At 36.5% G+C, this 16154-nt stretch overlaps 1 protein-coding gene across 5 annotated transcripts in view; it reads left to right on the forward strand.

The window, feature by feature from the left end:
• Positions 1-16154, forward strand: part of OTUD7A (OTU deubiquitinase 7A) — a 153949-nt gene that overhangs the window by 109243 nt on the left and 28552 nt on the right. For all 5 annotated transcript variants that reach the window (XM_087744640.1, XM_087744638.1, XM_087744642.1 and 2 more), the window contains 4 exons: positions 1064-1282; positions 10062-10163; positions 11698-11825; positions 12918-13030. In XM_087744640.1, coding sequence (XP_087600766.1) covers positions 1064-1282; positions 10062-10163; positions 11698-11825; positions 12918-13030 — 562 coding nt within the window. The remainder of the gene's footprint in view (positions 1-1063; positions 1283-10061; positions 10164-11697; positions 11826-12917; positions 13031-16154) is intronic.

Raw genomic sequence — 16154 nt, forward strand, 5'->3', positions numbered from 1 at the left:
GTCTGTTTGAAGCACAGAAAGGCAGTGGTACCGTGGTTCTAAGGAGTGCCACTTCTCAGATGCAGAAAGAAACTTTATGCTGAATGTTAAACTTCTGAGACAGAAGGCTAGTAACATTTGATGAACATAAATTCTAAGCAGCTACAAAACATTCATTTCAGTTTTTAAAAATGTAAACGGGGTACAGGGCAGAAACTAAACAGAGGGAAAATCTCTCTATAAGTTTTGACTGAATGATTCATGATTTAAACACTTGAAGAGTAGTTCTGTTACCCGTTTGCCGATACCAGAACTGAGGCCATATAGTACAGTGAAATGATATGATAGTAATATTTTGTCCCTTTCTTAACATTCTAATGCTTATTTTGCTTTAATGATCCTTTACTGTTCCTTATATAGCATTTGTCCACAGAGAAATTCAATAAATTATAAGATATTAGCTCATAGTTGTTTTGATAAAATAATGCATTCTTTTGTACCAGGCTTGTTAATGTCATCATTCTTTTCGAACTACGTATTGTTTCTTGGATCAGGATTTTAGAAAACACATATGCAGAAAAACTGAGTTTGTCTTAAATTTAGTATAATGATGTTAAAATTGCTTTCAGGTAGATTGTTCTGAGATTAAACCTGTATGGCATGTTCGATATGAAGTGATTGTAGAATGATGGATTTTTTGATTCACAAGAAGTCAACTTAAATTAAGAGTTCAAAACATTAATTGATTATCATCTCTCTGCCAGTAAATGTTTCTTCCAATGTATCTTTGGAAACGTAAGATACATTAAAAAAAACTTTTAATAGAAATGCTTGTCTTTCATATCTCATTACTTTTACTGTTTATCTGTTTTGCTAGAAGGAGAGTGAAGTTCCTATGACTTGCCATAGGGATCCATAGTAGGAACTAAGCAGTCTTTTACAGTAGGGAAATAACCCAAAAAAGGTAACAAGAAAGAAGTGGAATAAATTCCTGAGTGAAATGAATGGGCATTCGCCAGACTTGGTGTTGACTGGTCCTTTATATAGTCTGATAGGCTATAATATCTCTTTGGTTTCTCTACAGAAAAGCGTCTTTCCAGAGGTATTTCTCATGCCAGCTCAGCCATAGTCTCCCTCGCTCGATCACATGTAGCAAATGAGTGCAGCAATGAACAGTTTCCTTTGGAGATGCCCATATACACATTCCAACTACCAGACCTTAGCGTGTACAGTGAAGATTTCAGAAGCTTCATTGAACGTGACTTAATTGAGCAGGCAACAATGGTTGCTTTGGAGCAAGCAGGTGGGTAAATACTTCAGATGTCAGCAGCTGGGCAATCTGACATTTTGGCTGACATTTCTAACCATGCTTCATTTCTGGAGCTTGCGCATGCTGCATGGGAAATAAATACCAGAGAGTAAAAGCAGATAATGTGGTCTTTGCAAAGTGACACATACCCTGATCCTCTATTTCTTTTAAAACGTTGTAGAGAAAACTGTCAAATTTACTTAATAAAACAAAGACATTGAGGGAGGAAGGAGAGGAGGACTGATGGGGGAGTCGTGCAATAGAGAAGGACGTGAATCTGGATGGTCGGAGGGGGTTGGTACTTCAAGTTCTCGTGAGGAAATTACATGGCAATGACTAACAAAGGAAACATCTTCAAGTTCTGTTGCAGCTTGAGAAAATAGTTTTTAAATATGTATTTTATGTATTGATTATTATTTTTGTAATAAGAAACTAAATAATTTTAAAGTAATACTTCATTATTGCCATGGGGAAAAAAGTGAAGAAATTTAAAATTCATTGTAATTCAAAATTATTAGTAGTTTAAAGTTTTAAGTCAGTTTTGAAAGATACGGAGAAATGTATTTAAAATTGGTATCCATGCCTTATGAAATAGCAAGTGTATTAATGAACCATGAAATGAACACATCTATATAGTGAAATGCCCAACTCTGGTGATATAAAGGAGTTATAAAATCAGATTTCATGGCTGCCTGTGGAATATCAAATAACCAGTTGCTTTTTTCTCTTGATTGCTATACTGGCTTGTGTAACACTATGTATTCATCTTGGAGTTCGTTCTCAAAACTCGGTGCATAGTCATACTGTGTGTGTTCAAACTGGTAAACTGTTGCTTGTTATTGATCGGGGCACTGCATCATAGTATTTAAGCAGGACCTCTGCTAAGCTGGTGTCACCTTGAGTCCTTATTATGTATTGTCATATGCTCATTTTTTGGCTTTGGTATTTGAAAAGCAAGATATAATTAGATAATAGCATCAAACACTAAATACTTAAGAGGGAAAAAAACCAAACCAAAACAAAAAACAAACCCAAAACCCAAACAGTATTCAGAAGGCTGCCTTCTGGTAAAAATAGCAGTATAAAATAATGCAGGAATGCTACGAGGCAACTATGATGTATGAAAACTGTCAGTCACCTATCAAGAAAATATATCTAGTTTCTCTAGGAACCAGCTAATACAAGAAGGACAGAGAAAAAAACAGGGTGACTCTTCCTCTGGCAGCTCTGTCAAGCACTCCAAATTCCAGTGCTATCAGAAAATATCTTGCTACAGTATCATTGTTGACCTTACCTGCTTCAGTGGAATTACAGCCTTTGGAGTCAGTTAATGCGAGAGTACAAACTAGAGGATCACAGTGGTTTTCTGACCTTAAAATCAGGGAATATGTGAATTTAGAGCTGACATCTTCTAATTCATACAGACCTGTCTGGCTTTGAACTTGAAATAGGGCTGCAAAAACTAGTGAATTTTCTGCCTTAGCATTCCTCTCTCAGATCTTTCTGAAAATTAGAATAAATCATTTATTCTTTTCTTCATGTTACTTTAATTAGGGCAATAAGTTGACTCACGTTGGAAAAGTCCCTTCCTCCCCAGAGCCTCTTGCATCCTGGAAAGGAGGGTGTTTTGACCATTTGAAGTGCTTGTAGTTTTGACAGCAGGTATTCTTGTAGCCTCCGTAGACTCAGTTTACTTATGTGAGCATTTCATTCAAATAAACTGGAACTTCCTGGCAAACAGTTCTTCAGTTCAAGTAAGTTAAACAGATCAAACAGTGAATGTTTAAGAAAATCATGTAAGACTTCATGTAAACTGACCTTTTGTCTCTATTTAAGACATAGTGAGTTTCCTTTTATTTCCTGCCTATTTTAGACATGTTGTTGTCTGAAATGAAGAGAGTGAATTAATAGGAAAGTCACTTAACATTCGACATTTTATTGTCTCTTACCAACAGAGGGCCCAGTTTGACTATGGGTTGGTCAGTGACATAAAAAAATTAACAGATAAGGTGTATTCCCTGCAAAGGGCCTAAAATCTACTTCAAAACAATATAAAACCCATGAAGGACAGTAGCTTCTGTAGCTGAAGTTGGGGATATTGTTAAAGAGAGAGGTGTCTGCTTAGTTTTAAGGGCATGACTTTCAGGAGAAAGGAAAAAATTTCAAAAAGCCGATTAGGCAAAAGGAAGAGAAACTTTGTTAGGAACATAGAGTAGCTTACTACTCATAAAGCATAGATTGGGAGAGCAAAATTACTATTAACAGACTGTCGTACATGTTGTCTGAAGTGCCCATTTGAGCTGGATGTCTATAAAAGCCTGTAAGGTTTTTATACTCTCTTTTTATACGCGTAGGCACTGGCTACCATTACATCTATATGTGAAAGGATGTTCAGGTTACATCCTACCTGTATAGAAACTCAGAGCAAAATTCCCGATTTACTCAGAAATGCTGTGTGAGATTATAAAGGAAAGGCCCAGATAAAGGCAGTATGATTTACTCACTCTCTGCTGCTGCAATGTATCCTCTACTCTTTGTTGATTGCTTTCTGCATATTTCTCTTGGAGGATAGCATTCACCACACTCATAATTTTGTGCATCTTATAAACTCAGCTGTTCATTATGGCCTGAATTGGAATGAGGTCAGCTTGTAAGTAATGTGGAGACTGATCTCTGAGTGCTCTTGCAGTAATCAGTGTGGTTCTTCGATGGAGGATGGCTCAGGTAGTGATAATATTAATTGAAGTCTTGTGTGAAAGGAATTTTATAATGCTAAATATTTTGCTGCAGCAAGTTGATTTTCATTATATACGCATGTTCCTCCATGTGTTGTTAACGTGTAGGCTGACACAGAGATATTATGGAAACTGCCGCTGCTATACTGATGAGTTCAAAAAACCTTAGCATAGGCAGAAGAATGGCTGGTCTAACACAGTGTTTTTAATGAAAAGTTTGTATTGCAGTGCTGAAATATAATTCAATACAAAAATTAAAAGCAAACTGTATGAACCTTCAAGAATATTGCTTTCCTACACTTTTCTTTCTGTGTTCAGGTTTGTGTTTTCTATGAAGCATTTTATACAGCTACAGGCAAAATAGACAGTAATATGTTGTTAAGCCTGGGTTTCACATCCCCAAAAACAAATCCACCAAAATTCTGGAAATGTTTGATTTCAAACTGTTAAAAATTAAGCTTTGTTAAAGAAAAATTGATGCCTTTTCATGTCGTAGAAACATTTTCTTATCCCAGATTTTTTAACAGATTTTAACACGGTATATACAGGGTGTTGGGATAGCAACCATTATAATTACAAGAGAACTGTATTAAGTTCCTGATTTCCAAGCTTTGAAATGCATGCTTGTGTAATTCAATTCTAATATGAATGAGTACTGTATCACAGAGTAGGATGAAATGCAGTAATGTCATAGAAAACAGTCTGTCTTGGGTTATGAAAGAAACAAATGAACAAAACTGGTAATACTGTATCTGCAGTTACCTGCAGATAATTGAACTCAGTATCGGTTATCTGCAGCCAGTTAGGCCTGGTGATATATTTCTGTGCCATCTTATTTTATGATCTTTGATTTGCATTCTAGTCAGTTAGCTTCTGTGACAGTCTGTGTTGCTTATGCATCAGGCTAAAAGAGAAGCATTTACTTGATTGCTCAGTTTTACTTATTTCTACACGCACAGCTCAACATTACATTTCAAGGACATCAGTAAATATGAATAGCCTTGCAGATGCTACTGCGAAGCTGATTTCATCATCTAGACTAAAAGAGAGAGCTCCTACAAGAAGGTCCTTTCTTTGAAGTACAGAAAATGTATTGGTAAATGCTTTATTTATTCACTTATTTTAAAAAGTAAGCAGTCATTGAATGATTAATATAAGCCCATGTAGAAAATCTGTTCTTGTAATTTTCTTCAGGTCAGTACTTGCAAGTACACATTTATTGTATGAAAGCACTAAAACTAAAAATAAACAAACAAATCTTCTTCCCTAGTCATGTAAGAAACACATAAAGCATAGAAGTAGCTCTGCTGAAATCTGGATTTGAGGTTCCTGCACCCATTGCTAATTGTCTGACTGGTCTGAGTGGGCTGAGTAATCCTCTGTTGACTTAGCGGGTCGTTCCTCGGCACACCCCAGAGCAGTTATTGCTGTTGGATTCCGGAGGGGAGTTGGTGAGTGTTTAGGGTGAACCATTGCTTTTGAGAATATATGGGGTATCCAGAATTAGACTTGCTTTGGAAGTTGAAAATGTTATTTTGTGACTTGCTCATCTTGGGTGATGGATGAGATGGATTTCTGGAAATATGATGTGCTGGAGAAATGAAAGAAAGGCTAGGTTTAGCCTAGTTTCTTAAGGAAATTGAGCTTGTGTCAGCAAGCTGTCTCTTAAAATTGTACCACTGTTTAGTTTTTAGATTTAACTCTACCAATTTCAAACGTATTTGTGAGTAAGCTTTTACAAATTTCGTGAAAATAAGCAGCTACCTTATTTTTAGTATTTCCATAAAAGAAAACCTTGCAACATGAATACTGTTTATTAAACGCTACAGAATACATGTGGGAAAGACCTCCAGAATGCCCAACCACAAATAAAAGAAAAACCATCAGAAGTCTCACCTTTAGCCACACGTACGACAAGCGCAGGAAACCAGACATTTGAGTCCCACCATGCACAGAGCAACTTGTTTTCCTCAGCGAGATGTCTACTCTGTCAGTGTTTTTGAGGAGTTGGCCTAAGACTGGTTTACTTAGCTGTATGAGAGAGTACTGTTCATAGCACAGTGAAGTGCGTTAAAAGACAATCACACTCAATCTGAGGTAAAATTGTACAAGCCGTGACACAACACTTCACACTTTTTCCCATTTTTAACCATCCTTGTTCTTCTCTTAATGTGTATTCCATTTTCTCTGTAAGAGTTCTGACTTATTTTTAATATGATAAATGCACAGTGGTGTTGCAGGCAAGAAGCTGACTATTTGCCTTGCAGGCAGTGATGTGTGATCTAGCTTTGCAGTGAAACTTCAACCACGCTCAATCATGTAGAGCTTGAGAGGGGGCTCATCCTTTGTAGTGTCTCCTTTTCCCCTGTCAAGAGAGAGTTCTATGAAGCTGCTATTTATTAAGTCCTTTAAACTCTTTGGTGGTTAATTCTACTAGAAAAATCCCAACTCTGTAAAGCCATTTAGTTTATTAGTAGCTCAAACCAGAAAAAAAGAAAATATCGTAGAATCATAGAATGTCCTGAGTTGGAAGGGACCTACAAGGATCACTGAGTCCAAGTCCTGTCCCTGCACAGGACAGCCCCAAAATTCACACCAATATGGGCTGGAGAAAATGAAGAGGGAGCAAGCAAAGGATTTATGCAGCGTTTCTGCAAAGGTTCTTTAGTATTATGTAACCTCATGTTTGTTTTGAATTTGGTTGGTTTGTATGTGTACCACCAACCTTGTGCATGTTTGGGCAATGAATACTTTATAATGGACCTTAGTAAACTGGAGGGCAGCTCTGTACGAGCATCTTTATGGGATAGTCATAAACTAGAATAATTTCTGTTGCATATTTTTGTCTTCTTGTTTATACTGTTAATGGAGTTTTGCATAGAGAACATCATGCTGAATGCTTTCTTACCTTCTATAGTACCAATGCATAAGGCGTCAGGGGCTGATATTGAAAGCCAAGCCTGGCCCCTGTTAATACTTGAAATGCATTCTCTGTTCTCTGCTGCGTTCTTTTTGAGCCATTCAGGTCATATAACCATCTAGAATCCTCTTTGGCAATTTCCTCTCAAATCCTGCGGCAAGAAACAATACACCTGTGGCTTGTAATACAATGTGGACGCTTATGAAAATAACACTTAAACCTTTCTAGTGTCTATTAATAATACTCCAATATTATAAATATTGTTGGTTAAAACCCATGTTTTAAAATATTTCTTATTTCCTTTTCCTCAAATACTTTTTCAACCTAACAGTCGCATAAGGCCAGCTTATACTCAGGCCTACAGTTGTAGTCGGTTTACAATAGGGTAGCTTTTGATGTTTGCCTCTTGTCCTGGGAGTCACCAGATTTTAAAGTAGTGATACTGTCTGTTTTCTAAAATTTGCAAAACTTTTCTGAGATTCAGCTTACCTTCTTTGCATGGAATACAAGATATGTATCTGGTTCTGTATCAGTGATCGATTCTTGTTGGGCCCTGCAAATAAGTGAGCAGGGGGAGCCAATATATGCTTTGTATTATGTGAAGTCTGATACACACTATGTAGTGCAGGACTAGGATAATATCAGAATACAGAAATAGTTGGCAATCTTCAGCCACGGGGGATACTAGATTCTGTTAATGTTTCTTTTGAGTTTGCGCCTGAAGTCTTAAATATCATGTGAAGAAAGGGCAATACTGTGCGCTTGTGTCTGCCTTTCTGATTGTGTGTTGCTAGATCATAGACCTGGATAGGACTTTTAGTCTTATCTAAAATTAGGACCAAATTTTAATGTACTAGAATATGGGTGTATGAATTGTCAGAGTATTTTTGCTGTAAAACAACAGATCAATTTCTTGAAATTGTGTTTTTTAAGATTAAATAGATTTTGTGAGAAAGTAAGAAGCAAGATCAAGTAGGAGACCAACAGAGGGAGGGAGAGTGAGAAATGGGTCTAGTTTGTCCCTAAATATTGTCTTATCAAAGCAGACAGAAATAAGCCTGAGGCAGAACTGTTTCCAGTTTTCATTTAAGCTCCACTTTCCTGTTGTTCCCCTAAAGGGAGCCACTATAACCACTAGCTTTGAAAAACTGAGATGCATTTTTTGTTACAATCCAATGCATTTCTGCTAATTTTTTAGTCAGCCATAAGCTTGTGATGTTAACCAAGCCCACAAACATTTTTTGCATAATCTACTTGAAAGCAGATCACTTTTATAGAAACCTTCTGTCATTCAAAAGATTCATAAACACCAGACTTTGACATTTATTACCAATAGCTGCTAGTTAATCTGCGAAGCAATACTACTCATTATTCCCTTAAGTCCTAAGGTCTATCTGTTTTAGGTCTTGTAACTGTGCTTTAAGCAGCACCTTGGTATAACTTATATGATACCACCAAAACATTCTGCAAAAAACAGGTGGCAAGTTGTTATTTCACAGCCCACAGACACAGGAGTTGCTAAAAAGGATAACTTGTTATTTCAGATTTATCTTTCCCAAAGGCTGTCCAATTGTGCTTTAAATTAAGCTTCTTTAATGCATATTTAATTTAGAACTCAATAAGCCTAGTCTGAGATGTTCGACATTTACAAACTAGCTGCTAAAATCATATGAGGATTACCAAATGGGCTTAGTTATTGATCTGCTATGCATCTTTACCTTTACAGTATAGTAACTCTCAACCCGTACTGACTAAGTGGAATTTAATTACATGGTTCTTAGTACCCGGAACAAGGAATTGGGGGCACATATTAAAATATTGTTACACTGGTTTTTTGCACAATATGTATTACCTGTTGTTACAAATAAACTTCAGTATCATTTTGTAATGGAAACATATTAATGGGGAGAAGTTTTTCATTGCTTGAACCTATTTCTGTTTTGGGGATTTAACCTTAAATGCAAGACTACCTGTACAAATATATAGATACTATTTCCTCTCAGCTTGCAAGTAAAGGAATTGGGGGAGAAAAAGTTTGCAGAAGAGGACAAAGAAAGAAATGGAGTCACCACAGGCCGCCTATTGCATTATTCATTCAGTTATTCAATTGTGCATTACCCACAGACTTTCCAAAAGTCTTGGCAAATATACCAGCTCTACTCATTATTGTTAATCATCTGCTCTTCCTTATCCCCAAAGATGTTATACAATTAGTCACATTCTCTTTCTTTATATTAAAAATGTTCACATGACCATTTAACCAAGACTCAACACTCCAGTAAGATACCACACGGCAGCCTCCGTGCCAGGAATTGTGTACTTCCAGTGTTGGCCTTGGCACTGATACTCTTCATGGCTTTATTTGCTTCATCTGGATACATCAAATATCTGTCCTCTTGTCAGTCTTTTTCATAATCCATCTCTGTTTTATAATTTGTAAAACATGCTTCATGTAGCAATGATGGACAAGCGGTTCTCTAAATTTTCTCAAAGAGAAAAGTCACATGCTATCCTAGACCTTGGGCTATGCATTTGGTCTCATTTTAATTCTCTGGTAGTGTAGCTGTTGATTTCAGTAGGTCTAATCATGATTTACATTATGGTAAATGAGAGGAGAATCAGCTGTTGAAACAATCCATTTGATTGAACCAATAGTACTTTACTTAAAAAACTTAACCTAACAGTAACATATCTTGATTAACACATACATATTACTTTTGTCTTTTGAGACTTTATTACTGTAACATATTCTGTCATCCGTGTATGGGAGGCCAGTGTCGGTTACGTTTGGGAACTGCTACCAAGACTCATAATGGTATTGAGGCAATGAACTCCTTGGAAATCCATTCCTGAATGTAGCATGTGAGAACGGAAGATGCAAATTAATTAAAGGTGCTCTCTTCTTATTCCAAATACATTTAGAGAATAGTTAAAGTTTATCTGCTTCTAATTTCTAATCTTCTCAGTTTTCACTTCTGACATTACACTTAAGTTTATTTGGCAGAAAAGGTGTTCATGATTAACCTTCAACATTACACATCATTGCTGTATGCCTGTACACAGTACGCATCCTGTTTTAGTATCCACTCCACCATTTTAAAAGATGCTTTCTTTTCAGGACGACTAAATTGGTGGTCCACAGTGTGTACAAGCTGCAAACGTCTTCTTCCCTTGGCTACAACAGGTGATGGAAACTGCCTCTTGCATGCTGCATCTTTAGGTAAGGGAGAGTCTGTACATGAAACCTCCTGCCAAAAATATTTACTGCTTTACTCTATCCCCAGCAAAAGCTCAGAAACACATGGGATGCAAAGACTTTCATTAAAAGACTGGTTCTGGACCAATATGTTCTTCAAATTTCACTTAAGTATTGTTTGCTTTAGGCATGCTTGAGGGAGGAAGGTAGAAGTTCTATCAGGTTATAAAAGAAGTATAATTGGAACAGTATCAAAACCCATACATCATGAACACCAGTGATTTGAATTTTCCTTACAGAGCTCAACCTGACAGCTCTGAAACAGGCAAATTCCAGGTGCTTCTGCAGGATTGTCCTCATTGTGGGCAAGGAATGGCATTCATTCTCTGGCTTTTGTTAAGCAGTTCTCTTGCTGTCTTCAAGAATGCGATATCTAGCTATTATCCCTGTTGGTTCCTTGTAGAGTTTAAGTATATTGGAAACAGATTTTGGGGTGAATTAAAATCATTTCCAATTGATTAATTAATCACTAATACAAGATCTTTGAAGCCTTTCTTCAAATCAAATAAATAGAAACCTGTGAAGCTGAAAGTCTTGATATGCCTTCTATATCCTAACCTATTATGAGGAAACTTATTTTTTTGTTGCAGTTGCTAAAATCTTCCACCAGCAGAACTCCAAAAGGTGACTTTTAAAAAAACACTGGGATTTTTAATATTTTGAAGAGACTCTTCTTTTTGAAAGTAGTAAGAAAAGAGCTTTTGCTGTTTCCAAGGATCCTTTTATCTATGTCCACTTAATTTTTAATTGGGAGGAATTGTGTATTATTTACAGCAGATGTTTGGAGTATTTTGACTTGCAAAGTCTTAAATAAATGTATTTAATGCCAGCAGCTGACAATATGGTAATTGAAATGTGGTTGTCTATGGGCACATGTCTTGGTGAGAGCTCTGCTGTCTTTTGTAGTAGGTTACTGTTCTCAACTACATGAAGATGTTTTCTTATCTTAAAATGAGCTTGAAAGCCTGTGGCTGGTTGTATTTTTAGACTTCCAGTCATCTTGAATGCTCGTCTCTTTAGTTGGATGTTGAAGCCAAAGGAAATTTACCATCATGCTGTGTACGAGTTGGAGGCCTTTGGGTGTTGGTATCATCTGTGATTCACAAAAGCGCCTGCAGTTGTCGTTAGCAGTCTTGTGTCTGCAAGCACTGTTGGCAGCTACAGCTAAAACCAGCCTGTGCATTGAATATTCCATTGCTTGCAGCAAAGTTGAAGTTGCCTGCAAGCAAACACTGGAACAACTCAAATCTTCAGTCATTCCTTAATTAAAGTTTAAACTTTGTTAGAATTCCCTCTTGTTGCTCATTAGCTTACCTATATTGACTGTTTCTTTAGGAAACCTTAAAAATAATGAGTGAATTATTTGCCAAGGAGAATCTTAAATAACGTATAAGCTATGCTTCTTTCGCTAATAGAGCAATATTAATTGTATTAGTACTTACTATTTCTATTTCACTGTAGCTTCTTTACAACTGAATGTTGTCTTGTGCTACTTTAGGGATGTGGGGATTTCATGATCGGGACCTTGTTTTACGTAAAGCACTCTATACTATGATGAGAAGTGGAGCTGAAAGGGAAGCATTGAAAAGAAGATGGAGATGGCAACAGACCCAGCAGAATAAGGAGGTCTGTATGGCCTAAAGACAGTCTTGTTAATATCATTTAAAGTCAAAAGCATTCTTCTGAAGTTTGGTGTGAAAGTTTTAATTGCTATCAAATTCCTTGTGCTTCCATTTTGCATGGGGAAAGAGATACTTGTATTTAGGATTTTTGTATCAGAATGCAAATGTGTTTGTGGCTTTGTGGGCATAAATACGCACAGTTTTGTGCCTACAAAGGTCTAAGATGAGTTTGAAACCTATAGAAAATTTTGGGCTGCAAAATTAAATGTATAATTTAGCTATCACAAGTATTATAAAATGAGTGGATGAAATCCACAAAAGAAAGAAAACTCCATTTAGGAAAGATTCCTCAGAGTGGTGAATTAGAATTCTTAGAGCTGTGACCAAATATTGAGTGGATGTTTCTTAACTGAAATCATCTGTAGGTTTGGTTTGACTGTTGATTAAAAGCTGCACTTCAGCATGTATTATTTTCTGAAGATGTCTGTGCCGAAACAGTGGCTAGCCAGTTTCAGGACAATCCTGAATGCTATCAAGTGAATATGCTTAAATGTTTGTGACTTACTTGTAGTCTGCTTTTTGATGGCAGCAGTCAGTGAGAACACAGCTGAGCTGTGACTGGCTCAGCTACTTCAGGCTACCTGAAAACACAGGGGCACAGAAGCACTCTACATACCCTTTCTGCTCTTGAACAGAGGGAGAAAGCATCACCTGTCTGCCAAGGAGGGCATTTGTAGTAGTTCCATATATTGGGGAAGAAAGCAAACTTCCAGAAATGGGCAGTAAAGCATGCTAACCATGGTTGCAAGGAATTCACATGGGTGTGAATAACTGCATCTCCAATAGTGGAGCACTGTGTTAGCAGCAGCAGACCCACATCTAGAAATGTAATCCAGTATGCAGTTAGTGGTTTAGATCTTTTTTTAGTAAGTTAATATTCTTTCACCTGAATAGAAATGTTGAACCATTAATGGTCCAAGATATTAAACCATATCATGAGCGAAGCTCAAAGTAAGTTAGTTGTAAATAGTATTACTGAAGTCTGTTTACATTTTGTACCAGCATAATTGTAAAGGTATTTCATTCTCTCCCATAGTCAGGTTTAGTGTATACTGAAGAAGAATGGGAACGGGAGTGGAATGAACTGCTTAAACTGGCATCAAGTGAGCCTCGTACCCATTTCAGCAAAAATGGAGGCACTGGTGGTGGGTAAGTTTAGAGTATGACAAAATCTTTTAGTTTTTGTTCTCAGTAGGAAAACAATACAGTACAAATGAATGAAGATGTTTATAGGACCCTCAAACTGCCTTTTCAACTGGTTGCCATTTTTTTGCATGGTAGAATATAATTATCTAATATCTAAATAGTTAGCATTTTTATTAAGTTTCCTTGTACAGTTACCGCACTAACTTGAGGTTATTTTGCATCCAGAAGAGTCTGGATTTCATAAATCCTAATTTCTTGGCTTCTGCAACAAGCATGTTGGCAGTAGCATCTAGCTTCAAGGAGATGAAGTGCCTTGTGTCACTGAAGATATGTAGCTTTTCGTTTGAGGAAGACTTAGCAGAAAGATAACCGCTGCTCAGATACTTTTACTAAAACATGGAATGACCCAGTAACATCACATCGTCTAATAGCATTCTAGAAGAACGTAGTTTGTGCCTGGATATCACCTTTGCTGTGCTTTAGCCCAGCTTTAATGCCATCTTCTAATATTCACACATTTATTTCAGTCCTTTTTTGCCTTGTGCTTCGAACAGAAAATCTTCAGAGAGATCTTTATTGAGGGCGAGTCACCAAGTAACTCTTCACATTTTCTACTTTTAAAATGCTGTTAGGCCTAAGCATACAGGGGAAAAAAGTAATAATTTTGGTATTAAAGCTAAAGATTAAATATTTGGATGCAGTGTCTTTTTAAACAGAAAGTAGAATATCAAGTTATACTTTGTAGTGTCATGAAACCCTTCTGAAAAATCAACATGCTACTTCAATCTTTGAACAGTTATAAAAAACTTCAACTAAAAATTACGATAATTAATATTGCACTGGTAGGAACAGTTGCCCTTTCTTTGACTATTCAAGCTTTTATTAAACCCATGTAATATAAATAGTGCTCTCAAACGCAAGAAATATTTAAAGATTGTAGGGGTTTTTATTTCAAATTAAACTGATTCAGTGTCATCCTAGTAAAGTTTGATGTTGCTGGAAGGTTCTGTATAGGGTATGTCTGTATTTCTAAGAGCCACATCAGATTCTTTTCTTACCTGATTTCATATCTGTTTATCTAGATTGATTCCATAAGAGTATGGCTGATTGCAGCTACTTTGCACTCTGCAAAGCTGCAATGTGTGCTGGTTACTACTCGGTGCTTAGAGGCAAGCAAGGAAAGAATGTGTTTTCTTGAAGACCAGCTTAGTATGCATGTTTCATCTTTGTGTAGTACTCAATTAGTAGCATTTTAGTCAATTAGCTTATTATAAACAGTACCAGAAAATTTGATGGTTGCAGGGAAAAACCCAGTACTGTCTACTTTACTGCCAGCATGCATTTAGTTTAGATGTTTAGAAGCTATTGGAAAAAAAGGATAGAAACATATTTGTGAAAAAGTTTGGGATGAAGTAGTATCTGCAACATTTAAATACCTCTGATGCATATACAGAATCTGCTTTAAATAGCTGGTATGATAAACCATCCCTCACTTTCAGTGCAGCTGTTCCCGAAGTATAGGATTATTGACCAGCCATAAGAATGCCAAAGCCCTAGGTTTTGTGTCTAGTGTTTATCACTAAAAACATTTAGTGTGTGTTTACTCAGTGCATGTTTTTCTCTAGCTACTGTTTCCCCTGGTGAAAATTGCATGTGATGATAAGTAAATTGACAAAATAGGGCATACAGCACAATGAGAGTAATAAAATCTTTAGAAAATATTCTCTGGGCTTTGAAAGAATATTATATTTTCCTTTTAACCCTGCGATCTCGAGGACAGGTAATTCTACTAATGCAGGAGGACATTGTTTAGAAAATTGTCAGCCATTATATGTCTCATTTTCTTCTATTTTGAGGCTAAAAAAAAGATTGGTTTTCATTTTACTCTCTAGTTTGTTTCCTCTGTTTGGAGATATTTTCCTGTTGATATGCTTTAGTCTTCTAACGCAGTTCAATTCACATTTCTATGAAATTTGGCCATTCACCATCAATTTTCTCTGGCCTTACTCTCTCTGTTTCATTCTGTATGTTTCACGTACTATGTAGTTTTGGTATCTGCCAGTCAGAGATGTCCTCAAATGTGGCATTTGCCAGTCAGTCAACCACCTTTACCTATCCCAGATACTTAAACAGGGAGTATCACTATTACATAAAGAATTAATTTAAATTGTTTTCAACGTTCTCATCATGGTTTGTGTTTATCTTTTTGCAAAGTAATCAAAATAAAGTAAGGATAAATAGACAACAGTTATTTTTTCCTTTAAAATGGTGAAAGAGGAATCAGGCAAGAAACTTAGCCTATTAAACATGTGAATATGTAATTCTCTTTACAATCATTCCAACGACAGAATGAATGTGACAGAATGAATTATTTTCTCAGTTTAATGTACCCATGTTCAAAGTAGAGCCCTTGAGAAGGAAAAGGAATATCAAAATAGTATTTTTGAGAAGGGGTATATTACATTCTCTGGTTAGGTGCTGTATTAAGAAAGCTTGCCAGTTAGTCTTTGAATTGTAGAGGAGGCATTCTCCTTTGGTGTCAGAATTAGATAAAGCATCAGGAGTTGTATCTGCTTCAAAAGAATTCAGTGACAAGCCTAAGTCTGGAATTATGCTGCCTCATTCACCTGCAAGTTCCTTTTAGTTATTTTTCAGAGTGAACTACATGCAGAGGAGATCAGCAATTGTCACTAAATCTCCAAAGATGTCTTCTTTGAGAGCTCTCTCGTTCTGAGGCTTGGAAGTTGGAAAAAACAGAAAAAGAGAAAGGACACATAGAAAAACCTGGTTCCTAAGTCCTTGTTTCCAACATGTAAAATCCTTCAAGAACTAAAGCAGAGCAAACTAATTAACTATGAAGCAGATTCTTATTTTGAAACAGATTTGCACATCTTTCTGTAAAAAATAAATTTCAGATTAACATAATTGTTTAATTTATCTCCATTTACAAGCAAAACCAGGGGTACTGAATTGAAGCAACTGCTTGGGAAAAAGGAAAATGTCTTGTACCCTCTCTTTTTGTTAAGAACCTAACTATTGCAATCCTGCTAAAGAGAAAATTGCAACCCATTCCTTCATTTTGCAGTCTATCAGTGAGATTTCAAAGCCTGTTCTAGTGCTAGATTGA

Source organism: Nipponia nippon, unplaced genomic scaffold (assembly GCF_047370975.1).
Source record: "Nipponia nippon isolate SJK-2023a ecotype South Korea unplaced genomic scaffold, ASM4737097v1 scaffold_9, whole genome shotgun sequence".
In the NCBI taxonomy this organism is placed as follows: Eukaryota; Metazoa; Chordata; class Aves; order Pelecaniformes; family Threskiornithidae; genus Nipponia; species Nipponia nippon.